General features: G+C 38.4%; 1 protein-coding gene across 1 annotated transcript in view; it reads left to right on the top strand.

The window, feature by feature from the left end:
• The window catches only part of VAPA (VAMP associated protein A), a 33,075-nt gene extending 10,432 nt beyond the window's left edge, over positions 1 to 22,643 (top strand). Inside the window, exons 2-6 of the mRNA XM_061995094.1 lie at positions 8,421 to 8,573; positions 16,647 to 16,750; positions 18,035 to 18,115; positions 20,747 to 20,923; positions 21,862 to 22,643. Of these exons, the coding sequence (XP_061851078.1) occupies positions 8,421 to 8,573; positions 16,647 to 16,750; positions 18,035 to 18,115; positions 20,747 to 20,923; positions 21,862 to 22,020 (674 nt within the window). The 3' untranslated portion in view covers positions 22,021 to 22,643. The remainder of the gene's footprint in view (positions 1 to 8,420; positions 8,574 to 16,646; positions 16,751 to 18,034; positions 18,116 to 20,746; positions 20,924 to 21,861) is intronic.
• The last annotated feature ends 3,586 nt before the right edge of the window (positions 22,644 to 26,229 follow it).

Below are 26,229 nucleotides of genomic sequence, written 5' to 3'. Positions count from 1 at the left end.
GCTAGGTAACAGCTTTTGGGAAAGACTGATGTTCTGTGTGCCACTACTGCTGTCATCTGCGATGATTACAAGTGTTCTGATTACTGCTAGGGAGATTGAAGAGTATTTTGTATGTTGCAGTTCAGATCAGAGAGGGGTATCCAATTGGAAATTTTGTATTTGAGAATGCGTATCTATTTGAAGCTACTGAGTATTTGAATATTTTAAACAGCAGATCTGGGGCTTTTCAGCAATGCTGAAACATTTTGGAAGCTAATTCAGGTTCAAATACAAAGCAAGATGAAAATGAGAAAGGGAAAAGTTACTTGTTTATTTAGTTCTGTTCAGGTTGCTAGTGTTCTTTGAAATCAGAGGGCCTCTATAATTATCAAATTCATTAGTTATCCTACCTTATGCAAGTAAAGAAAATAGTTGCTCCAGCTGGAGGGGTTTATAACACAGCCCTTCATATTGTGTCTGTACTGAAAGATTGCTTGCGTCAGGACTTTGGGGATAATTTACTGGTTTAAATGTTCGTGTTTAGCAGTAGTAACATATTTCTACTACACTTACTATTTCAATGGTGAGACTGCTTTGGGATGAAAAATACTTTATCCTTAGATTCTTAAGATTTTATCCTAGTAGATATAAGAACTACCAATTTTTATTATATTCTTAATGTGTATTTGACAAGAATAACAATGTGACCAAGTAAAGCTAAGTGACAAATAAGGAACTCGCAATAATGTGGATGTTAAGTTTAAGTAACAAACATGTCTGTGTTAGTAATGTGACAGCTCTTTTGTGAAATTACATTTTTTTTCACTAGGGAAGATATCAAGAGTAGACATATATGACTGATTTGGATTCAGACTGCTGGGTTTTAAAGCTTAAGCTAAATACAAGCATTAATACCTTTGAAGTTATACTATCTTATTAACAGTGTTTTTTGTTGTTCTTCAGGCTAAAGAAACTCTTGTTCATATTTAATATTAAATGTGGGACAATCTCCTTTCAGTTTGCACCTAATATAATCTTTAAAGCAGATAATGTTCTCTTTACCAGAATTCATGGTAATGTTTTGAGGCTGTACCCTTGAGATAGATGCTTATTGCATTTTTAATGTCTGTTTTTGTTACTAACAAAATGAGGTGAATACAAAATTTTGATCTGGGAAGAAAATGTAAGAAAAAATTGCTTATTTTGTCTACTTTGCAATACCACTGTATTGTGTTCTTGTCTTTTCTCTATCAGAATTGCAGGCAAAAGGTTTGAATTCCCATTTCTCTTACAACAGCCCTCACTAAAGCATGCATATAAGCATCTCTCTGCACAACCATGTCTAGTAAGCTATATAGGTGTATATATATAGATTCTACTTGCCCCTTTGAAAGAGATGAGCTCTTTTAGGATTAAAAAATCGGCATTGTCTCAGCATCTCGGGAAGGAAAATTCTTTGACAGATATATCATCAGCATGGATGTTGACAGCATGTCATTGTAGGGAGCTTAGGTAAACATCTGGTGTTACATGGTAAACAGTGCTAGCCTACAAAATCAGCCATCAGGAGCAGAGAACATTGAGGTGTGTCAGCTTTCTTATAAAGCATTTTTTGCATTCTGACGTTCATGTGCAGGTTGATGATAAAACTAATAACTAATTTTCAAGTTCTGGGGTAGAATAAGAACTGAAAGATTGTGTATTTTTGCTCTAATATATGGATAGCTACCTGAGTGCCATGGTTATTTGTAGATATTATTAACCTTGCACCTTTATCCACTGATTATTCCTGACCATTCATACCTATAATTTAGACGTATTAATCCGTGGAACCTAAGCTGTTATGCTTCATGGACCACTAACGATTTTAACATAGGTGTTTAGTTATAGTAAAAATTTTTCTTCCCATTGGAGAATGTATTTGAATGGTCATGGTTTTGATATTTCATGAGGATGGAATGATGTTCGTTAGCAATGCATGTCATGGATTTTTTTTCACATTGTTTTCACAGAGATCTGAATATTAATTTCTTAAAGCTAATTTATGGAAATAAGCATTCCTCATGCTTTCTTTTGTCGGCTACATCACCTGTGTGTTTTTCAGAAAGTACTATAAAATTCTATTTGGAGCAATTAAGTGCTTTATGTATATTCTAAGATTAGTTGTTGTATCTGACACTCAAGATGGTCTTTCATTTTTAGACATCTTTCCTTCAGTACCCTTGGTGATGAAGGTCAGGGAATGCCTAGGTAAACTTGGACATAACTAAGTCCATGTGCCCTGGTGTAATGCATAAGTGCCAAGAGAGCTGGCTACCAGGAGCCTTGTGAAGTTCAGGAAGAGATGCAAAGTCCTGCACTTGGGGAGGAACAACCCCCCAGGTACCAGTACAGGCTGAGGTCTGGGTAGATGGAAAGCAGCTTTGCAGAAAAGGCCCTGGTGGACATCAAGTTGTCCATGAACCACCAGTGTGCCCTTGCAGCAAAGAGGACCAATGGTATCCTGGGCTACATTAAGAAAAGTGTTGCCTGCAGGTTGAAGGAAGTGATCCTGCACCCTCCACTCAGCACTGATGAGGCCTTTACTGGAGTACTGAGTCCAGTTCTATTCTGCCAGCTACAAGAGAGATAGGGATGTACAGGAGAGAGTCCAATAATAGGCCACAAAGATGGTGGAAAAGGCTGAGATTGCTGAGGCTGCTCAGCCTGGAAAAGAGAAGGCTCAGGGGAATCGTTATCAGTATGTACAAATACCTGAAGGGAGGGTACAAAGAGGACAGAGCCAGGCTCCTTTCAGTGATGCCTGGTGATGGAACCACAGGCAATAGGTACAAACAGAAACACAGGAGGTTCCCTCAGAACATCAGAAAATGCTTTTTCACTGGGAAGATGACCAAGCACTCTCACAGGTTGCCCAGGAAGATCATGGAGTTTACCGTCTTGGGGATATTCAGAAGCCATTTGGACACAATCCTGGGCAACTCGTTCTGGGTGGCCCTGCTTGAACCGGGGGATTTGGCCCAGATGACCTTCAGAGATCTCTTCCAGCCTCAGTGACTCTGTGAAATAATAGGAAAGAAAAAACTAACAAGTTTTGGCCTAATTAAAAACTTATTATTAAATCATATGAATGTAGATTACATAGAACTATGTTAATTTTGCCTTTTCTTTATTTCTTACTGCTTCTAATTCTGGCAGAATGAGTTGATGATCTTACTCTGTTTCTGCCAAGTCTCTAATAAAAGTCAGTTAACTTATTCTCAAGATTTGTCTTGCTGGTTTTATAGTATCACTACTAGTTTTTTATCTTGCTGACTTTTTATCTCCTTTCTCATTCATTAGCGCTGAAGTTGTCAAATGCAGTAAATGATTTTTCTTTTCCTGCCTAACCTGACTCTTGTGCACTGAAAGAAACCTACCCTGCCTGAGACTGGTAAAGATGCCTCGAAGTGTTCTGTGTGTTTCAAGTGCTGTTGACATTTCAAAGGTGATAAAGCAGTTGTGAAAAAAACATCATCACACTGAAAAACTATTAGGGTTATATGCTTTGAAGTTACACTGTAGCTTATAAACTTACACACTTTGAGTTCCTTTTCCAGTCTGTAGTTTTGTATGTGTACTCACATTGTTTTTAGATGTAGCTGAATATATGCCAGTTTACAGCTTAAATAAACTTTAGTTCTGTGCATGAAATAGAGCACGTTCTGTCAGAGTCAGCTAAGGTATTAGCTTTTATAACTGCTACAGTTGAATATCTTAAATTGAAGAGGACAGTATACTTAACACTTAAGCTGTTTAATATAAAAGGCTGTTGATTTTGTTTAATATGTGTGTTCATTTTTGTACAACTCTGCAAGTTACCCGCCTTTCAGTTATCAAAGATTTTTTCATTTAATAAAATTGTAATTTCTTATCCAATTTTGGGTAGAGATGATAGTCCATAACAGTCTCTATGTGTACAGCCTTACTCAGTTTAAAGGGAACTGCTTGATAACCAAACCTGTCTGCTTCTCCAAAGTCCATTACATGCATGCTGTACTACCAACAACTAGAGATACTGACAGTGATCTCTCGCCTTGGAGGTTCCACAGGCTGAGGAGGTTTCTCTAAGCTCTTCCTTCCCACTCTAGAAAGGCATAGTCACATTATTTTTTCCCTTATGTTTGACCATCCCAGGTAGTAGACGGATGACTTATGGAGCAGCGGAACTGAGAGAGACTGGAATTTGAAGAAAAAATGACAACATTGATAAAAAAGATCTCAGTATAGATCCCATATGTTTTGGTTTTACAACAGTATGACTGTCAAGATTGTGGCAGGCTAGAAAACCTGGAATCATGTTTCAGCAGTGGAAACTGGCTCTGCAGAGTCTGTGTCATTTCTTCTGCCCACTGGTTGCTGTAGTCCAAGATGGATAGTTGCCAGAGGTAGCCCTGGCATTAATGTTTTGGTGGCTGCACTGTAAGATCACTGGAATAGAAATTCAGTACATAATGTTTTTGGAGATTGTTAGTATTTCTGAGTGTGATTAGGTAGGTATCTGTCATTCCTTTTGTCACTACTCCCTTGTAAGTAAAAAAGACAGGAAAAAATTCAGCATGGATTGTCACTGCTCCATTTGTAGAATATAGATAGTTTAGGTTTGAAAAGATGTTTTAGATCATCAGGTCCAACCATTAACCCAGCACAGCCATGTCTTCCACTAAGCTGTGTCTCTAAGTTCAACATCTACATGGCTTTTAAATATCTCTAGGGATGGAGATTACACGGTTTACTTCACTGTTCCAAGCACTGTTCCAGTGCTTGACAACCTTTTTGGTGAAGAAATTTTTCCTAATATCCATTCTAAACCTTCCTTGGTGCAACTTTGAGGCTGTTTCCCATTGTTGCTTGTTACTTTGGAGAAGAGACCAACCCTCACCTCACTACAACCTCTTTTTAAGTAGTTCTAGAGAGTGATAAGGTCTCCTCTCAGTTTTTTTCCAGGCTAAACACCACCAGTTCCTTCAGCTGCTCCTCATAAGACTTGTTCACTAGACTCTTCACCAGCTTTGTTGCCCATTTTTAGACATGTTTGAGCACCTTAATGTCTTTCTTGTAGTGAGGGGCCCAACCCAAAACTGAACACAGTGTTCGAGCTGTAGCCTCACCACTGCTGAATACAGGCAGACAATCACTTTCCTGGTCCTGCCGGCCACACCATTTCTGATGCAAGCCAGGATATTTATTAAAACCAGTTGGGATAACCTGGCAGTCTTGCATCTTTTATTCTAGGAGGATGTGGTAATTAGTGTCTTGAATTTACACTACCAAGTGAGTTGCTGAATTCCCCATCCCCTTTAAAGTAACTCTTGATTCCTAAAGGTTATTAGATTGAAGTGACAGGTTTATAAAATGGTGGTCTCTTGTCATTAGACATCATTGTTATATCAGTATAGCTTGAGGATTGTATTGGTTAAGTTGCTACAGTTTCTGAAAACCCTAGTTGCAGGTCCATTTTCTTAAGTTGTACAAGTATAAAATAAAAGATAGTCTTAAGCAGTATACAATGGAATTATTGGGCAAATGGTAATATATGAGTATTCATGTGGTATTTTGTGTGGCAAGTACTGTTAGACGTGAGCCTATCTGAAGTTTAAGTGCTCAAATGAAAACCAACTTTGGCTTGTATGTAATGCAAGGAGGAGGGTGAGATGGTTTTTTTTTGGGAGTCCTAGTTTTTTTTTGCTGTCCTAGTGTAGCTGTATGTTTTCTGAGATGAAGTTGGTGTGCATTTGTCTGTCTTCGTGCATGTGCAGAATATCTGTATGTATCTTTGTTTTTTAACTTATTCAGATGCAGTCTGTATGGTATGGCCTAAATCATTTCTTCTTCCTGGTGCTCCCTCTCCCCTCTATTTCTCTTGTTTTTCTCAAGAAACGGTTATGATTCAGCCTTTTACACTCATGCTGTTAATGCCAGCTTGTACTTTGTTTCCCCTCTCCCCCAAGTAGCAGTATTTATGTTTGTGTGAGTGGGATCTCCAAAATCCTCTTCTAGTATTTCATGGTTTCTTTTTTGAAGGCTATATCATGCTAATTTAGATGGTGCACCTTCTCGGAACGGCAATACATATTTTTTTCTGATTTACTCTCCTTGTGTATGTTCCCGTCTGTCTGTCAGTATGCCACAACCAAAATAGCTGGGTTCTGCAGGAATAGCAAAAGGGAAATTTTAGTCATCTTGTCCTTTTGTGCACCAGTTTGTTAGCAGCTGTTTGCTAAATCTGATGGTTGCAAGTCTCAAGAGGATCTGTACAGCTGTTTTTTTTATTTTTGAAGCTTTTCAAAAGCAGGTGGAAGATAAAGCTGTCATAAGGGTGGTCAACACCTCGAGGAAGTTTTCAGTCCAATCTGGAAGAAATGTCTGATACTAAAAAGTCTTCCTGAGCTAAAGGCTCTTTTTTTGTAAAGTATCCAGGAAATGCAAAGGAGGTTACTACATTCATGTACCTGGGGAACAAAAGCAGAGTGGTGTTTTGTTATGTTTTTGGTTTCTTTTTTTTTTTAATTTTAATTATCTGTGGTGTTAGAACTAGCAGTAGATATCAGAATGACTTGAAGAGTATCTTGAGTCCTATCTCATTATTATGCACTTTGAGAGTAACATGTTACTAGGCATAAACACCTAGGTGACTGTTAGTAAAAATCCCAGAATAACTTCCTCAAAAATGTTTGTGTAGCCTGAAAAAAAAAAAAAAGTTTGATCTTTTCTGATTATATCACCAGTCTTAGATTTAGAGGGGTATTCAGCTGCCTGATTTTAGTCAGCTTGTGGTATGGGTGATGGGAATTATTTTTGGATCACATTCGAAGTAAATGCAACTGGATCCTCCAAGAGTCATGGAGAAGCAAGTGGAAATAAACTTTGAAGCAGTTTGTAAACCTTCCTCTAGGGGGCTCTGCCGAATTGCTTGGTCTGAGAGGGTGACTATTTCGTCCACTGTATTAGCTGGATTAGTTTCAGCCAAGTAATGCCAGTTCCTATTTTCTCAAAAAAGCCTAGTTGAATGTAAACCTAGCTCATATATATCTTAATCTACATCCTGGTATTCTGGTTCCTAAGGAGTTCCTGTTTTAGTCCTTAATTGCTTTATGTATCAGTGTTTTGTGTCAAGACTGTTTAGTGCAGTCTCAAAACCAAGGATTTTGAATGGGAATTATGGAACTGAAGGCACTAGTCAGGTGGTGAGCCCTCTAGTGAGGCAGCAGGTTTGTTAGTGGCCAGTACTATTTCCTTCAGAGTAGTTGGGACACCTCTGTGGAATAAGGTATTTGAAAAAGAATTTACTTCCTTTGTCTCATGCAGTTAGTGGGTTTTTTTTATACCTTACTACTTATTCATATAGTGTATATTTTTAATGCAGTTTAAGGTTTACTTTCTTTATATTTTTTGCTTTTTTAAGTGGAAAAGTAGCTGTCATGTTTTCAGTATTGCTGAAAATTATTTTGTGGTGATAATAGAACTAAGGGAATTCTCAAATCAGTGACTTAAGTTTAAAAAGAACAATTAAGAAGATTCTTAAAAGTTAAGGTACACATGAAATATTATTGAATAAATGCCATGTTCTTTTAGTGCGTGGCTTTCAGATGACACAAGCATTAAGGAGGTTAACATGGCTCCAACCACTGTGAACCTTACTTGCTTTTCGTGTTGATGCTGTATGGCATCACAGGGAGGGTGATCTGTGTTGGAAGATGTGCTTTTGCAGCTTGACACTGATATTATGCATCTTGTTTGATACAGTCTTAGAGGCAATTCCTGTCCTGATGTTTTATGTAAATATATTTTAGACAATACACTGTGTTGAATATGTAAATATGGCGACTACAGCTTCTTTTCTGTGGCTCAGCTAGCTTATATGCATTAACAGAGTATCATTTCTCATGCCTGTTTTGAGTTTAAAAGATGAGGTTAATGTCTGTTTCTGTCAAGTCTATGGGAAATCAGAAGTGCAAGTCTTTAGAGCAAGAAGTATGTTTTCAATATCAATTCAATTTCTTTAAACATTTGAAAGGGCTCCAAAGTTTAGGTTGCTTCTATGCCTAAAGTAAAATTCAGCAAAATTTACTTCTGTGTATGACTGTTACCTTCTAGGTGTTAAAATGTTAAGAATGATTTGGTAAAATTAACATACGTGTACATGAAACTTTGTGCCAGCAGCTTGACTCTGTCGTACTATTTATGAGTATTTGTTCATCGCTGTAATGTATATTACTATAAATAAGATGATAGGGTGTGCTTTGCATATAATAGTCAATTTGCTTAATGGATGTGTAATTTAACCCACTTTTAGAAGTTTGTTACCATGAAGTTATATTTTAAGTATAATTTGTACAGTATAAACATATTTCTTTTCCGGAGGTACACGCATATTAAAAAAAAAAAATGGCTTTTTTCAGGTCCCTTTACAGATGTAGTAACTACAAATCTTAAACTACGAAATCCATCAGATAGAAAAGTATGCTTCAAAGTGAAGACCACAGCGCCTCGTCGATACTGTGTGAGGCCAAACAGTGGAATTATCGACCCAGGATCATCCGTAATTGTTTCAGGTAAAACCAGATGTATGCAGCTGTAGGTTAGATGTTTTTAGGCCTTTCATGAAATTCTCTAATGCTTGATCTTAGAGGCTGTTTGGAGTGTGTCAACTTTTTAAAAATATTTTTAAAAAATAAAACTTTTCCCCTTCATTAGTGGAATGTCAGATGAAGAGTCCTGCATACAGAAGTACTTGTCATTTGTAACATTTATCTTCAGCTCTCTGAATAGACAAATAATAAAGCTGGAAATAAGCAGTGACGTTAACAGCACCTTTGCTTCAGAACACTGTATTCTATTCATATTTTGAAGTAGGACATAGCTTGGCTGCTCTGATGTGTTTAAGGTTTAACATTTGACAGTTCCTTACATTTTAAAAAAATTCATTCACAATTGTAAATGAGTTGTTTTGAACATAATATTGGTCCTTGAACTCTATTATTTCATAATTCTTCCATTTATCATAGTAGTATATGTTAAGTGGCAATCATTAAATTGCTTTTAAAAAAAATCTTTTCTGTTATTTTAGTTAGGTGGAACAGTGTGTAGCCCTTGAATTTTAAAAATCTAATATGTTTCACTGTAGAAACATTCGTTTTACTGGTTTGGTTTTTTGATTTGTTTGGAGGTTTGTTTGGTTTTTTTTTGAGGGGGGTGAGAAGGTTAAAAAAATAATCCTTCCTGAAGCCAGAAAATATTTTTATTATTGCCATGAAACACCTTATAGGTTTGGCATACTTCATTCTGACAATCTGCAAAATTTTGATAACTGGATGTATAAATATACAAACATATATATCTATGTGTGTGTATATATATGTATATATACACACTTATATATACGGAACTGTACAATGTCAAAAAGACCAGGTGAGAGTGGACATTCACAAGAAACTGGGAAAAGACTAGGTATCAGTCTTCACAGAATCTTAAGGGTTGGAAGGGACCTTGAAAGAACATTAGTCCAACCCCCTGCCAGAGCAGGACCACCTAGAGTAGGTCACACAGGAACTCGTCCCCAGAGAAAGAGACTCATCAACCCATCTGAGCAGCCTGTCCCAGTGCTCTGTCACCCTCACAGTGAAGAAGTTTTCCTTGTGTTTCTTTGGAGTCTCTTATGTTCCAGCTTATACCCATTGCCCCTTGTCCTGTCATTGGACATCACTGAGAGGAGCCTGGCTCCATCCTCCTGACACCCACCCTTTATGTATTTGTAAATAGTAATGAGATCACCCTTCAGTCTCCTCCAAGCTCAAGAGCCCCAACTCTCTCAGCCTTTCATCATAAGGGAGATGCTCCACTCCATCATCTTGGTGACCCTGTGCTGAACTCTCTCCAGCAGCTCCCTGTCCTTCTTGAACTGAGGGGCCCAGAACTGGACACAATATTCCAGATGTGGTCTCATGAGGGCAAGGTAGACAGGGAGGAGAACCTTTCTTGACCTGCTATCCATACCCCTTCCTAATTCACCTCAAACCAGCAACTGTGAATCTTTTTTTCTCTGGTCCTTCCATATTTCTCAACTTGGAGAGAGTCTTTTTGTAGGCTGTGGTCCTATAGGTTGTAGAGGCCACAGGCAAAACAAGTGTAAGCTCCTACATCTTCTAAATCTAGAAAGGTGGTTTCTGTAGAACCCTTGGAGAGCTGTAGCAAAGCAAAAGTGAAATCATCAGAGTTTTCCAGATTCATATCCTTATACCCTTGGGGAAGTTTAAAATAAACTGAACAACTAGCTTCAGGTGATATGTTCAAATATTGCAAGGAATGACTCAGGAAAACTTTATAATGGATTAAAACCTTACAGCAACTTTCCTTGCAGGAGAGACACCAGCTTTCTAATCTGAGATGATCTGTAGAATGTGACCCTTCAAAACTTGCTTACAGTGGACATATTGCTTATAATGGACAGTCCAGCATCTTGGGGATCAAAGATCATTTTATTGAGAATTAGTTCAAGATTCAAGTAACTGAGAGCCTACTTTATTTACATATTCGACTCATCTTGGAGCCGTTTTGTCTTAACTGTGTGTTTGACTTGGTATCAGAGATCTTTCCTGTGAAGAAAGGTCAAGATATCGCTTGTCTCTTTCTCCAGGGAATTAAATAGATTGGAGGATTTCATTTGCCTATTGTAAAATGTGGTTTTGTACTTAAAAAATCATTCTTCTAATGCTTTGAATACTTCATTTTTTTTTAAATGAGGTGATGCTGTAGCTGTGAATAGTATTTCAGCTTTGGGTTCACTGATAAAAATAGACCAAATATCATACTGCTCAGCTCCTCGTTTTGCATAGCACAGAATTGTTGATATTCCTTCTTCTGTGTTACTGGATTCTCATGCAGTTATTCAGCAACAGTGACTCCAAGATGTTTTTATGTGCAGTTGTTTACAGCGACTCCACAGTGCTTTTCAGAATTAAGTTCCCTTCCCCAAAGTATTAGCTTTTTTTGTTTTTAAGCATATAATTTCATTTGGGAAGCGAAGTGTGCAGATAGTTTTTCTGGTAACCCACTTTATCTCATCAATCTCTCAACTGAATGCTTTCAGTGCTGACTCATCTTTCATATAATTAAAAAGTAGATTTATCTCACATTGTTGTGCAGAAAGTTACCACTATAGGATACTGTGGGCTGAAACACTGTGCTCAAAAATAAATGTTGAGATAGAGTTAGCTGTCTTCAGCCTGTATAACGCATCATGCTGATTCAGAGTCAGGCCAGTTTTTGAAGTCGTTGTTGGAGATGTGATTTAACAGTTGTTTCAGGGAAGTCCATGGGGTATTTTGCTTGTCTTTCAGTTGTGAATCACTAGGTAAACTTCTTCCAAACCATATTTACATTTTTTCCAAAAAACACTGCTTAAGTAAGACCTATTTTTCCTTACCTGGAGGCCCTGAATTAACTATGCATTATTGCATCATGTTTTGCGTGTTGTTAACTTGTTAACAACAGTTGCTTGGTGTTGATTTTTCTTTTCAGAATATAATGTGGTACTCTTCTTCCTTTACTTGTTACCCAAATTCCTTCTGGATTTCAGTCCTTTAAGAATGTTTTTGTGGCTAAAGCTCTCTGGTGTAGAAAAGCTAGGCCTGTTAATAAAGAGGCTTTTGTAGCTGCTTGTTGCAGTTTCTCTAGGTGTGGTCTCTGGACTACTCAGGGATTTCAAGAACGTATTGAAACCTGTATATATTTATGAGGTTTTCCATGGTTACTTTAAACTCTGAAGAGCACTCTTTGAATTTGTAGATTGTCTTTTTCTACTGCTTTTCAATTCAGTCAGATTTTCAGCTGTTACTGAGTGGTCAAAGAACATAAAGTTATTTAACTAGCTCTCCAAGGATTCTGCCAGCATGTGAAGAAGTTCTCTGATGAAGTTGCTCCATCTGTTCCCTTGGCTTTGGGAAAAGAAAACCATCCTGGAGCAAACACCTGCAACTTGTAACTAGTATTTAAGGCATAAAGTTAAATGGCAGTGTAATAAAATTTAGAAGTCGCTTTTTTTCATGGTTACTAGTGGGTTTGGAAGGCCAAGTTAGTAATTTTGCCACTATACTTAGCATTTTATAAACTAATACAGTTCAATCCTACCATGAAGAATTTAGGCTCTGTATGAAGGAAAGCATGTTGAAGTGTACATCCAATGAAGACTTGGAATTGTGGAAAATACAGTTGAATTGTTGAAAACTGTATCAGTCTCAAAGTCTACAAACAGAATTGGTTTAGAATATAATGGAAGTTTGTTCAGAATATGCAATGTGTTTTTTCTAGCTAAATTGATATTTCTGCTGTAGCCTTTTCATTGCTGTAAAATAGGTAAATACACAGATACTGGTTGATAGGACTCCATAAATGTCATTCTTGTTTTTTTAAAAATATTTTTTTGAATCTAACTTCATCTTTTCTTTATACTGATAACTGAAATTCCCTTTCTGTGGAAGACAAGTGTGTGTATACTGACAAATAATTTATCTCTACAGTTCACTCTTAAGTCCTTGTCGTGGTTTGGCCCAGCTAGCACAGCAGCACCACGACAGTCTCTCGCTCGGTGCCCCCATTCACCGCCACCCTTGTTAGGATGGCGGAGGACCTAGCGAAATGGGAGTAAAAAGATAAGCAAGGTTGCTGTGGATTGAGACAAGGGCAGGGAGGGCTCGCTGCCAATTATGGTTCTGGGCAAAACAGACTCCAGTACTCCACTTAGAGAGGAAAGTAGGAAAGTTTATTCTACAAGAAACAGAACGGAATAAAAGCAAAAAGGGAGTAGGATGATGAGAAAATTACAACCAGCACTTTAAGATCTCCCTCCCTCATCCCTCCTTTCTTCCTGGGCCCAGCTCACTGCTCCCGATATCTCTACCTCTTCCCCCACAATGGCTCAGAGAGGCAGGGAATGGGGGATGTGGTCAGTCTCTCACAGATGGGCTCTGCTGCTTCTGTCTTCTCAGATGAGGACGACTCCTTGCATTCTTCCCCTGCTTCAACATGGGGTTCCTCCCCCGGAACACAGTCCTTAACAAACTTCTCTGGTGTGGGTTGTTCCCAACAGCTGTGGCTTCTGCCAATACAGGTTCCCTCACACGGGACACAGTCCTTGGTGAATGTCTCTGGCGTGGATTCTTCACTGCGGTTGCAGTTTCTGTAGTTGCAGGGTCCCTCTCTCGGGACAAGGCCTCTTCTGGGCATAAGTTTAATGAGCTACTTTGTCATGGGTTCCTCCCCACAGTTGGAGCTGTGCATATTGGGTCCCTTCCTTGGGACAGGGCCTGCTCCGGCCATAGTGATAAAGGGTCCCTCCTTTAGGGCACGGCTTCCTCCGGCCAAAATCACTGTCCCTGGCTCAGGGCCTTTAATGAAGTGAATCGCTGCCCCTGGTCTGGGGCTGGCTTTAGCAAAATGAGTCTCTGCCCCTGATACGGGCTCATTACCCTGGTCCCAGCGTCTTTGTTTTTTTCCCACTGACTGACTCAGGGAGGCAGGGAATGGGGATTTCAGTCAGTCCTGCTCTGATGGCTCCTACCACTTCATAGAATCATAGAATGGTAGGGGTTGGAAGGGACCTTTAGAGATCATCTAGTCCAAACCCCTGCAGGTTCACCTAGGTCAGGTCACATAGGAACACATCTAGGTGGGTCTTGAAGACCTCCAAGGAAGGAGACTCCACACCCTCCCTGGGCAGCCTGTGCCAGGGCTCCCTCACCCTCACAGTGAAATAGTTTTTTCTTATATTTAAGTGGAACTTTTTGTGTTCCAGCTTCATTCCATTACCCCTTGTCCTGTTGCTAGCTACTACAGAAAAAAAGGGACGTCCCAACCTCCTGACACCCACCCTTTAGATATTTGTAAATGTCAATAAGATCCCCCCTCAGTCTCCTCTTTTCTAGACTAAACAACCCCAGTTCCTGCAGCCTTTCCTCATATGAAAGATATTCCAGTTCCCTGATCATCTTGATGGCCCTGCGCTGGATTCTCTCTAGCACTTCCCTGTCCCTCTTGAGCTGAGGAGCCCAGAACTGGACACAGGACTCCAGATGAGGCCTCACCAGGGCAGAGTAGAGGGGGAGAAGAACCTCCCTTGACCTGCTGGCCACACTCTTCTTGATGCATCCCAGGATGCCATTGGCCTTCTTGGCCACGAGGGCACATTGCTGGCTCATATTTAGTTTATTATCAATCAGGACTCCCAGGTCTCTCTCTGCAGAGCTGCTCTCCAGCAGGTTAGTCCCCAGCCTGTACTGGTGCACGAGGTTGTTCCTTCCCAGATGCAGGACTCTCTACTTGTCCTTGTTGAAGCTCATGAGGTTTCCTTCTGCCCAGCTCTCAAGCTGGTCGAGATCCTGCTGAATGGCAGCACAGCCTTCTGGGGAATCAGCCAGTCCTCCCAGTTTGGTGTCATCAGGGAACTTTTCTGAGGGTACACTCTGTCCCCTCCTCCAGGTAGTTGATGAAGATGTTGAACAAGACTGGCCCCAGAACCGATCCCTGTGGAACTCCACTGGCCACAGGCCTCCAACTCGATTCCGTGCCATTGATCACCACCCTCTGGGCTCTCCTCAGGGCAGTTGGGCTCTTCGCTGGTCCTCCCTGTTCCACTGCGAGATCCCTCACACACATGGCAGCCCTGCACGGGCTGCTCCAATGTCCATTCATCCCAAAGGCTGCAGTTCCTTTCCATCTCCTCTATGGGTCTCTAGGGCCTGCAGGCTCTCCAGCATGGCCTGCACCATGACTGCCTCCTCACAGAGTCTCCTGCCTGTCTGGGTGCACTCACCCGGAGCTGCTGATGGCTCTCAGTTTTAACAATACCCCGCATGGGTTGCAGGGCACAGCCTCCTTCCTTGCTCGTTCTCTGACTGTGGGGTCCACATGGGGGCCTCCATCTTGTACCACTCCTCCACCTCCTCTTCTGTTGTGGATTTCCCTTCTTAGTGATGGCAGAGGCATCAGATTGGCCCGGCCGGCTGGAATAAGTTCACCTCAGAGACAGGGAATCTTTTGAGAACTGCTTACTGGGACAGCACTGCAGATCCCTCCCCCTGTCACCAAGCAAAAAGTGTCTCAACACAAACCCATGACACCATCCCTCTGCTTCTGTACTTCCTCAACACCACCATAACAAAAGTTATGTGGTCTGGTATGTCTGCAAACCCTTACATTATTCTCTGAATACGCAACTGTATCCTATAAAAGTTCTAACCTCCTGGTCTGCATCATAGACACTGTATTATGTCAGTCCCTTTGAAATGAAGAAACCACACACAAAATAGTGATACCGAGTTGACCTGGGCAACCACTGTGTGGTGTAAAAACAGTCTACTACTGGATGATTTTGTACAACTTGGATGAAGGTACCCTGCTTCTGTAGTAAAAACTTTAATTTAAAACTACTGTAGTGCTGTACAGGTGATGGAGGCTATAAATACTGTCAAATAAGTAATTTTTTTCACTGAGCTTGTTCACACTTCAAAATAACTTCAGAAACGTGAATTTCTATTGTTGACCAACAGTTTTCAACTTCAAAAAGCTGAATGTTCATAAAAAGGATGTCATTCAGAAAGTCTGAACTGCTTGCATACTCTGTCTCTGGTATTTGTAGGAAAAATGATGTGTCAAAAATGTCTGTTTTCATCTGGAAGATTTGTTGATTGGTTGTTTTTTTTAATCTCCTGAAAGCTGAAAATGCAGTGAGAAAATACATAAGACAAAATTAAAGGAGTGAGTATTATGAGTTTTATTTCAGTGTTTTACTTAAAGCTACCTTTACAGGGAATTTGATTTTGTGTCCCATCCCACTTTCTTTGCTGGCAAAATATGCTAGAGGCATAAAACTTGCCATAGAATTAAAGAGCGTACCTGGGCTTTACTGTACTTGTGGACAAATGTTAACTGTTAGATTGGACCTGTGTCAAAGAACGTTGGAATGTGAGTAAAATGTGTTGTGTAGTTACTACTTAATCACTATAATTTTCTTTTTAAAGAGCTCAATACGAGTGTGTTGTACAAAGATATATTATTAAAACCCCAGGCAGCTTTACTTCCCATAGTAACTATAGTTTGCATGGAGTATTTTACAAATTTTGCTCCCAGCTTTGATTACTATACCTTTCGAAGTCAGTCGAACTCGCGCCACAGCTTGGTGATCTACCTCATGTAGGTTCTCTTTTCTTTTTTTTTTTTAATTTCTTCACCCCCTCCCCACTGAGTGACTGTGACAATATGTGCTACAGTTCTTTAACTGCACGTTTACTGATCATAAAATGTGTTTATTCCAAGGTAAAGTCCTGTAGTGTTTGCTTGGGGATTTTTTTGTCTATCTTACTGAATCCGTTTCTTCGTAATTGTGTATGAAATGTCTTTTAGCTATAGTAATTACAGAACTAGTTATGTCATCTAAGCCAGACTCTGAAAGGCTTTAGAATCTTTCTTCTCCATAGCTGTTGTCAGTGTTTATCTACTGTTTTTTCAAGAATGTCTTTGCATTTTAACTTTGAGTGTCTCTTTAATGAGAAGCAAATCCAAAGTGAATACCATGCTCATGGCAGTGGTTAGCTAAAGAATCGGTTTTATGCTTTATTTTCTCTTTTGAACAGTAATGCTGCAGCCTTTTGACTATGACCCAAATGAGAAGAGTAAACACAAGTTTATGGTACAAACAACCTATGCACCACCAAATATTTCAGATATGGAGGCAGTGGTAAGTAAAACTGGGGTAAAGTGACTTGTATTGTTTTTCTTAAAAATACAGGTTTAAGTGTAAACGTATCATGGTTTTGCAGTTTATTTTTAGAGAGGAGTTGGGAGTTTTTGTGAACCAGTATGGCTTCCGTTTGTGATTCAGGGTTTGTAACATTAAATACAAGCTCAGCAAATGAAAATAGTAGTGAATATGGTAAGGTCAGTTCAGTGTTGTAATGATAGTAATTGTTAAGCTTTTGAGACTGTAGCTAGAGAGTTAATGTCTCCTTCCTTGTTGATTTGGTTTACTTTTTCTTAATATGCTCTGATAGCTCTTGGTTATGTGTGGTAAGTGAAGTGTAGCAATTTAGTGAGGATATAAAAACTTACTTTAGAAGTCCCTTTGAAATAACTATTTTCTCAGCATGTTCATGTATAGCGTACTGAGAAACCGATTTTGCAGAAAATCAGTAATTGTAGTTATAAATTACAGTACAACTAATGCCACTGAAAAAAAAGGAACACCCCTCTCCAACCCTGAAGGATGTTAAGAAAAGCCTCAATATTCTAGTCTTTTAAGACCAAGCTAACTTCAAAGGGACCTATTGATTGTCACAGACTTCAGATGGGTCTGTGAGCCTAAATCTTTAGGGCAACTACAAGAAGTGTATGCATTCAAAGTTTTTTGTCAGTTGAACAGAAAGATTCCAGCATATTTCACAGTTACTTAAATATTGATAACCATTGTAATTTAAAATGTTTTTTATAAACAGCTTCGGGAAGTTCTCCAAACCCAAATTGTTATGTATTATGCAGTCAAAGGAGGGAGTGGTCAAAAGTCTAAAATGTGAAGAACTAAAGAAATTTATTTTGCAACTAAACACAGAGTCACTAAAAGGTGTCTTTCAATCATTTGCTTAAAATTCATGCTTCCAAGTATAAGGAGTATATTTACCAAGGAGTAATAGAACTAGAACTCTGTTCTTAAACAGGCTCAGATGTTACTTGTTCCTCATTGTGTGTTAAAGCAACTGCTGTATTGTACCCTGCCTATCCCCCACAAATCTCTGGATTCATTCTTAGATTCAGTTTACTCATATCCATTTCCAGACTGAATTAACCATTTCTAGCTTTTTTTACTTTGTGGCAGTCAATGTGAACAAAGAACATTGTTCAGAAGCAAGTCTGAAATGTGTGGCTAGGATAAGGACAGTAGCTGTATAGGAGGCAAGTACTAAGAACAAGCTTATAGAGTGTTCAAGTGTTTGCATTTTTTAAGTAACTACATTAATTATTGTCTTAGTGGAAAGAAGCAAAACCTGATGAATTAATGGACTCCAAATTGAGATGTGTGTTTGAAATGCCTAATGAAAATGATAAACTGGTAAGTAAGAAAAGTAAGAAACTATCATACGCTGACTGGTAGAATCTCTCAGAAATTTGTTTTAAATGTTTTTTAAACCTATTCAATTTGTCAATTAAATGATATGTAGGAATTTGTACTAAATGAGGCGGGAGGGATGTTCAGTATGTAAGTTTTGAAGAGTGCAGAGAATCATAGAACAGTGCAGGTTGTGAAAGGGACCTTGAAATACCATCTGGTCTAACCTTTTGTTGGAAAGAGAGCTCCCTATTCAACCCTACTTTAAAAACCTCCAGCAATGGAGACTAGTGCAAAAAATTGCTATACTTTTGTTGATATTTATTTGCTTTAGCATTTTATTGCTGTCAGATTAAAAAAAAGAGACTCTTCAGTACTGCATACAGTGAAAAGTGGATTGCATCATTTGTTTTTTTAAAGTATTAAATGCTTTTCAGTTTAACACATTCTGTTTCTAATTCAGATGAAGTAGAAAAGGAAGTACTGATTAGATAGTAATACATGCCTTGGGAATCTTAAATGCATTTTTTAAGGTACTGGTAAAGACAGATAATTAAAAAAAAGATATAAATCCCATCACTTCTTTCATGCTCTTGCCTTCAGACAAAAATCTATTCCAGTTGTGTAGGAGATGACAGTTTCATTGTATGTAGACTGAAGATGTCATTTTGTGTTGCCTCGTATTTGGAATAATAGTTAACTGTCAGTTAGCTAGAAGATTTGCAGAATATTATTAAATTCTTATGCATTAACTTTTATTTATTTTTTTGCTTTATAGCCTTGACCGTTTTTAGCACTATCCCATTTTTACAGTAGTCTTTAAGGCATGTTGTAGCACAAATCCGTGCATGTAAAAAACCATCTCATTATTTACATCCGTAAAGGGTCTCAGTGGAGGCTGCTAGCTGGCCAGTAGCTGTCCTTGCAAACATTCTTTTGATATAGTTTTTGGATTCTAATGTAAGGATAATTTTTAGGTACAATGTCAGTATAATGTTTTTTGATAGGGTTTTTTTTCCAGTGTTAGTAGAGGATTATTTATGAAATGCAGTCTTTTATTCAGGTGTAAGCTGCCTAAATGTGTCTTGCTTGTTAAATCGTTAAGCATTTATTATCAAGGCACTTAGTTGACTACTTTCTGTGGTTATCTTACTAAATTACATCTTGGATATTAGAAAAATTATACTTGTTTTTAATTTTCTAGAGTGTGTAATGTGGTGAGAGATAAGTGTAATGGATTATACAAAGCTGCCACCTTTTGTATTTCCTTTAATGTGATATCTTCATAGAATTGACTCTACATAATATTAGTATTTTTCTGAGTAGCAGCATAGGGTTGCAGAACCCCTCTTTAGCAGTTGACTTAGTCAATTCCTTAAACCTGGAAATGAGAAATCTGTCAAGTCCTGAGGATAAGCCCTGCCTGTCACCTCAGGATATACTTACAGCAGGACATGAGTATCTCGCTCCAGTCAGCAACCTCATTCTTCAGATGCTTACCAGTCATAGCCAGAAGACTGACATGAAGAATCCAGTCAGTGAGGTCAAGCAGCAGAAGGAGGTTTGTTCCAGGGAGAAAAGTCTTAGATCTCTAGTGAAATTTTGGTGCTACTAAAGGAAGTAAGTTGAGCTAGCAAACTGATTAACTAAGCAACAGATCCTGGTCTGTTTACTCATAATATAAATGTGTTGGTCTTTTAAAATCCAGTTAGGAGGAGTGCCTGTATGCAGTAGCAGGATCTTAGTCTTATCTGTGGCTGCATTACAAAAAAAGTAAAAGGCAAGTAGATGCTGTAGACCAAGTAACTGCTACTTGCATAGAAACTAAAGAAATTCTTGCTTTTTTTTTAGTTGCTTTATTATTACAAAGATGTGTTTACCCTTTTTCTGTTACATTTAGTACTGCTCTTGGACTACTTTGGTTATGAAGGATGCAAGTATGGTGGTGGTCTAAGTGATATAACTGTAGCCAAACAAGTAGGAATAGAGAAGCCTGAATCTGAGCTGTTTCTGAGTGTATTGCCATATGAGTACTGTGTTTTTACAAATGGAAACCTGGGATATACAGTTGAATCCATTGTATTATTAATGTCTACTGAAGATCATTGTGTATTTTGAGCAGAGCTTGGAGAACTAGATTTTAATTTTTTTTTACTGTATTCAAAATTAGTAATGTGTGTTTCAGAAATGCTGTGATAGTAAGATTCCATGTTTGTGCAACACTTTTCTTTCATTAAGAGGTGCTATAAGTACAGAATATTTGTGCCACACATACTTCATATTAGTGTGTGACACAACCTATTTTCTTTTCACTTTTTGTTTATTACCATGGCAGGATTACTTTCCCCCTTTTATTTTTTTCCCCTCAAGATCAATTGCAGCTTAGTGTATTTCATGCCACCTTTTGGATGCTTGCTAGAATGTTGTACCCAATGTAAAAAGTTCAGTCGTCTCCTGCAAATATTAAAATATTTGAGTTAATCAGAATTGAACTGATAATAGAAGTATTTGTTCAGATTATTGTAAACAAAAACTTAATAGAGCTACATTAGTGGCTGAATTGTTTCACTTTTAAGCTGTGGATGATTTTTCTCTAGGTAAGTAAAATTCTCAAGTCATTCTTAATATTTATAGAATGATATAGATGCAAGCAAACCCGCCCCAGTACTGAATACATCTAAGCAGGATGGACCGATGCCAAAACCACATAGTGTTTCACTTAATGATACTGAAACGAGGAAACTAATGGAGGAGTGCAAACGACTTCAAGCAGAGATTATGAAGCTGACAGATGAAAATCGACACCTGAGAGTAAGTTCTGTTTACAGGTTTATATTGAGGTGGCTTCACTCTTCTTGATGGAAAGATCTGGTTTGCCATTAGGACAATAGACATGAATTCCAGAAAGTAGATACAAGTGTTGTAATGTCAAGATTAATTTGTAGTATCATTTTACTGTCTTGTATATGTTGTATATTTTTAATTTTGTGGTGACTGACACTTAGTGCTTGTCGTAGATGAGATACTGAAGTTACATAATTTTCTCCTCAAATGAAATCGTCGTATTTAAGGTGGTTGTAGTTACTTTACATCAGAGGTACCGAGTTAGTATCTTTCATTAAAAGTGCTTTATTATTCATTAAAAATGAGTAAATGAGATCTAAAGTGGTAACATGTTCTGTGTCAGAAATTGTTACTTAACAAGAGCAATTGTTTGACCAGAGGAGGAAAGCAAACACCACTTTCCAGTACCCTGATGTAAAGGTGCCATTTTGGTAACCTGTAACTAGTCAATACTTGGCTTTGTGACATCTCTGTATATTTACTTTTGGGTATCTGACAGTTTCATTGGCCATGGTAACCTTTTAAAGAAACATGACATAATGCTGATATCTCCACACCTGCAATTCTGATTGGAACATTTGGAGAAACACTAGACAAAGCAGGTATTTCTCCTTAACAATAAGGAATTACTGCTATTAAATTCTGACACATAGGAAGTAGAAGCAGCATTCTTCGATGTACCTTGCCAGAATTTCAGAATCTTTCTGAACCGGAGCACAGAGAGAGAGCTCGGTGGATTACCTGTCCTTTTTTCAAATATAGTTTGCTATGTTAACCTTTGAATGCTGTTTTTTTAACTTTCTTTAGATGTTCACCGGTAAATTTGGCCTTTGAGTTCTGTTTTTGTGATTGTAAAGAAGATGTAGTAATAAATTGTTTTCCATCTGTTTCTTTTTCCCCCGCAGGATGAAGGCTTGAGGCTCAGAAAGTTAGCGCACTCGGATAAATCTGGATCACCCACAGCTTTGGCCCTCAGAGATAATGGCTCTAATTCTCTTCCTTCACTTCTTGTTGTAATTGCAGCCATTTTCATTGGATTCTTTCTAGGGAAGTTCATCTTGTAGAAAGAATAAGTGAGAGAAGCATGCAAAATGCAGCTTCTTTTCTTTTTTTTTTTTTCTTGGCCAGAAAAAGATTTGTTTACCTACCACTTCATTGGTAGTATGGCCCAAGTGGCCATTTTGTGTACAGCATCATAACAGGCTTTGCCTTTAATGATCTCACACGGTTAGAAAACACAATCTGAAAAGACAAACTGTTCGGCTACTGGACAAAATTGTACATTAAGTCATCAATAGCAGGTGTCAGTTGCACAGTCAGTCCTTGGAAAATTCATAAATAAAGAATTGTTCTTTCTGTGGTTTTAATAAGAATTCAAAAATTGTTCAGAGTCTTGTAAATGTTATTTTAATAATCCTTTAAAATTTTATCTGTTGCTGTTACCTCTTGAAAAATGATTTATTAGATTGCTAATCCCACTCATTCAGGAATATGGCAAGAGGTGTTCTGGGGGGAATGGTGCCTCTTACTGTGTAAATTTTCTCCTTACCTTACTTTGCTAATATGGCAGAATTTCTTTCTTATTCCTTGTGAGGCATTGTTGAGAATTCTTCATCTTTACAATCCTGTCCCGTAATATTTAACATTACAAAGAAATAAAATTGTTAACAGATTTTTCTGCTGGGTAGCCTGTTTGTTTGTGTCGTACTTTTAGAAGGGATTCCTAACAAATTCATTGTTCATGGTGATTTGCTACTTGTAACAAATGGCTGTTTTGAAGTTTATTTGCTTAAGTCTCTGGCTTAGACTGTTGTAATTGAAGCTTGGGGGAGCAGGGGGAAAGGCTTCCATTCCATTTGTTTAAAAAAAAATGAACTGTTTTCTGGCTGCTTTCAACTACAGAGCAGATGATTACCAGGATTGCCTTGGGACAGAATAATTTGGATATCCAGCAGGTATAAATAGCAGACATAAATGATTTTCATATATTAAGAATTTGCTTGGATTGTGCAGGAGTGTAACAATCAACCTTCTGTTCTATCTTTGGGTCTTCTGGGTGTCTTCCAGGAGTCCACATTATTCTTTGATTTTGAAAGGATACTTAATGCACGTATACTAACTTAGTTGTAATTTTAGCAGATAATCAAAAACGCAATTTGAATCATTCAGACACCCATAGTGACTTCCATGATGCAGAAGAGTTGATACTTGCTGAGTGAGCCTCAGTTGTTCACCTTTTGAAAATGAAAGTGATTTTTATGCAACTCTTGGCAGATCTACCTGTGTTAAACCATGTATAGCTAGGTTTTAAAGAATGCATTTTGGGGGAGGGACTGAAATGCTTCCCTCCACTTAATGTTATGTCTTGCCTCATCTCTATGTCATAAAAACAATCAGTAGTATTGGAACAAAAATATTATCTGTACTTCTGACTGAGCAAACTCCAATACAAAGAATTACTTGTAAACTGAAAAATTGTGGAAGAGTCTATACTCCTGTAAGCAAAATTGTATATGCTTTTGGGTACCTTGACTTGATGTGGTGCAGCTAAGTGTGTTAGACCTTGGTATATGCACACCTTATGCAGCTGAGAAAAATCTTGTGGAGAAGATGTACATTATCTTTGTTGCCTCTGATTTCTAGTGCTTTTTTTTTTTTAAGAGAACTATAATTACATCGTGCTCTGTCATTGCTCTCTGTGATAAACTTTTTTAGAACAAAATCTTGCATATGTGCAAGGAAGATGATGAAAATGCAAATACTGCTTATCTTTTTACTTAAGCATGCAAGCACAGATGTTTCTAATTACTTATTCCAGTGTCTGCACTCAAGTCTCTTTTCATCCCAGTGACTGAAAAAACTATGTTAAGGTCTTGATTATTTTGGTTCCATTCACTGAAAATGGTGTAATTCTCCTGATTTTTTTTTTTCTCTACCACCACCAAATCAAACTTTCATAGCTTGTTCCAAAATGATTACATGGAAAATAATGAAAGTAATAGTGTGCAGGATGTAGTTTGCTTCAGACAGAGCAGTCATTACTGTGTTGAAGGGAAAAAAGTCCTCTGAAAGATCTTAAAATGCTCAGAGCATAGTGCATGGGGATTTTCAAAGGTAGTTAGCACTTTGAGGGATCAAGAGCAGAGAAAGGAGTCATTGCTCAATGCAGCCAACTCAGGTTTTGATGTCTGGCAGCAGGAAGAAGGTAAAAATAACAATAAGATCAGATTGAAATAACCTTTTTTTAATAAATAACAAACAGGTGGTGTTAAAACTTGGACATGATTTAAGTAACGTCTGCAAAGTCAAAGTGTGCAGCGGTCTCATAACCCGTGTACTTACTAATGGTGTAAGGAGACTATCTTGGTTTCCAGTAATCTCTTCATAGCTGTATATAAAATGTAATGCTGAAACTATTTTGCTCTCAGGAGTCACTTTGGATGAGATCAACTGTATTCAATGAGTTATGTAATACGGATTAAATTGATTGCTTCCAAAATGGTTAGAACTTCTTGCTTTGTGTGCCTGCTTACTTGCGGATGTAAGCACAAGGACACGCAGTCTCTCCACTGCTCCTGGTGGTGGTATGAGACAACAATGCCCAGGAAGCCAAGCGAGGCTAAACGTGCAACTTCCATTTGGTGTGCGTTGCAGATTTCTCATTTCTCAGAAGGGCAAGATGGAACCAGTATGCAGTATCAAAGCAGTATTTTGAAGCTTTTATGAATAGAAGCACTTTAAAAAAGGTAACGTGATAGTGGAAATAAAAGCATAGTTAAATAGAAGATACAGCTTCTGTAGTAATTCTGGGCACCAAATTTAACCCACTTTTATATATATATAAAGTTCATTTAAGAAAAAGTTGTTTGCATTGATGCACAGGTTATTTGTGCATTTTTGCACATTCTCTAAAAGCTGTTGACAAACACTGTTGACCAAGCTTGCATGTTTCTTCTGCTCTGATTGAAGCCAATTTACGTACAAGAAGCAACCAAACATTAGCTTGAAAATTCATTCTCTTGGGAGGAGGGAGGGTGGAGGGAGGAGGTGGAAGGTGACATTTTTCCAAAGGGGAAAAGGCAAAGTCGATTAGCAAGACTTGCCTTTCAGACCTTCTTCAAAGATATTAAAAGTTGAAATGTTAATAAACCATTCAAAATGTAGTGGTGTCCTTTTTATTGTGGAGCTTCCCACTGACTATGATGTGTGTAGACTGCTGACACTGAATAGGTGCATCTAGTCCACCCCACAGGTGGTGTAACTGCCCTGCTTCTAGGTACTAGAACAGTGATGTGAACCTGCTTTGGGTGACGAGTCGCTGTTGGAGTGAAGAGCAGGTTCCTGACTCTAAGCAAGCCTTGAGGACACTGAAGGTTTGTCAGATTTATAATTGCCATTGTGACAAAGAGTTTTCCTATTTGGAATCTCTAGGAGTTTATGCTTGAACTGACTTGCCAGAGCGAACACTTTCTTCAGTCTGTGACAAAAAAATGGAGTGAGTGCTACACAGTTACAGAGCAGCCCTAATGAGCATGGACTATGGTACTAAGTACCCTGCTTTTCATGTTTGCAGGTGGTATTGAATTGCTGTAGTTGGGTTTTTTTTGGTCACATTGCTATGAACATCCTAGTCCCCTGCTTTGCTTCCTACGCTGGTTCTTGTCGAATTGCTTTGTGCGGTGTATGCTGGAAGACATCCCTACGTAGCACTTACCATCTGTCTTTGCTGATCTGGAGCTTCTGTGGCAGCTTTAGTCTGGTGGCACACTTTAATGTTGGATAAGATGAGCTAAACACGGGAGTCAGTTTTCAGAAGGGTTTGATCTCTAGAAAGGACTGAAACTAATGACCATTAAATGAAACTGATTTATTTACTTCCTGTCTGAAATTCTTTTACAGGGACACTCATAATATGACTAAACACATGATCAAAATTGGTCTGTTGTGGTTTTCTTTTTGAATGCCGGTTGTGTTTGTTCTAAGAATTGCTGATTCTGACAGGGATGCATAAGCAGAGGGTAGTAAGGTTGTTGTCACTTCTGTTTATTTGCCCTTTAAGTGACATATGGCTACATAAAAACCAAGTCTTGTGCAACAGCAAAACAATTGTTTCTTATCCTTTATCTGTCTTCATTACTGCTAGATGGTAAGGTCAGTGCTGGTTCCTCATTTTGCTGGGACCAGGGTTTGTGTTTGTGTGGTGAAATGGATCTGGAAACTGCTTTGGGTGAAGTCTGTTGTTTATTCCCATACAAATCCTGTTTTAACAAACA

Source organism: Colius striatus, chromosome 4, assembly GCF_028858725.1.
Source record: "Colius striatus isolate bColStr4 chromosome 4, bColStr4.1.hap1, whole genome shotgun sequence".
Classification (NCBI taxonomy): Eukaryota; Metazoa; Chordata; class Aves; order Coliiformes; family Coliidae; genus Colius; species Colius striatus.
This window is presented reverse-complemented; position numbering and strand designations above follow the sequence as displayed.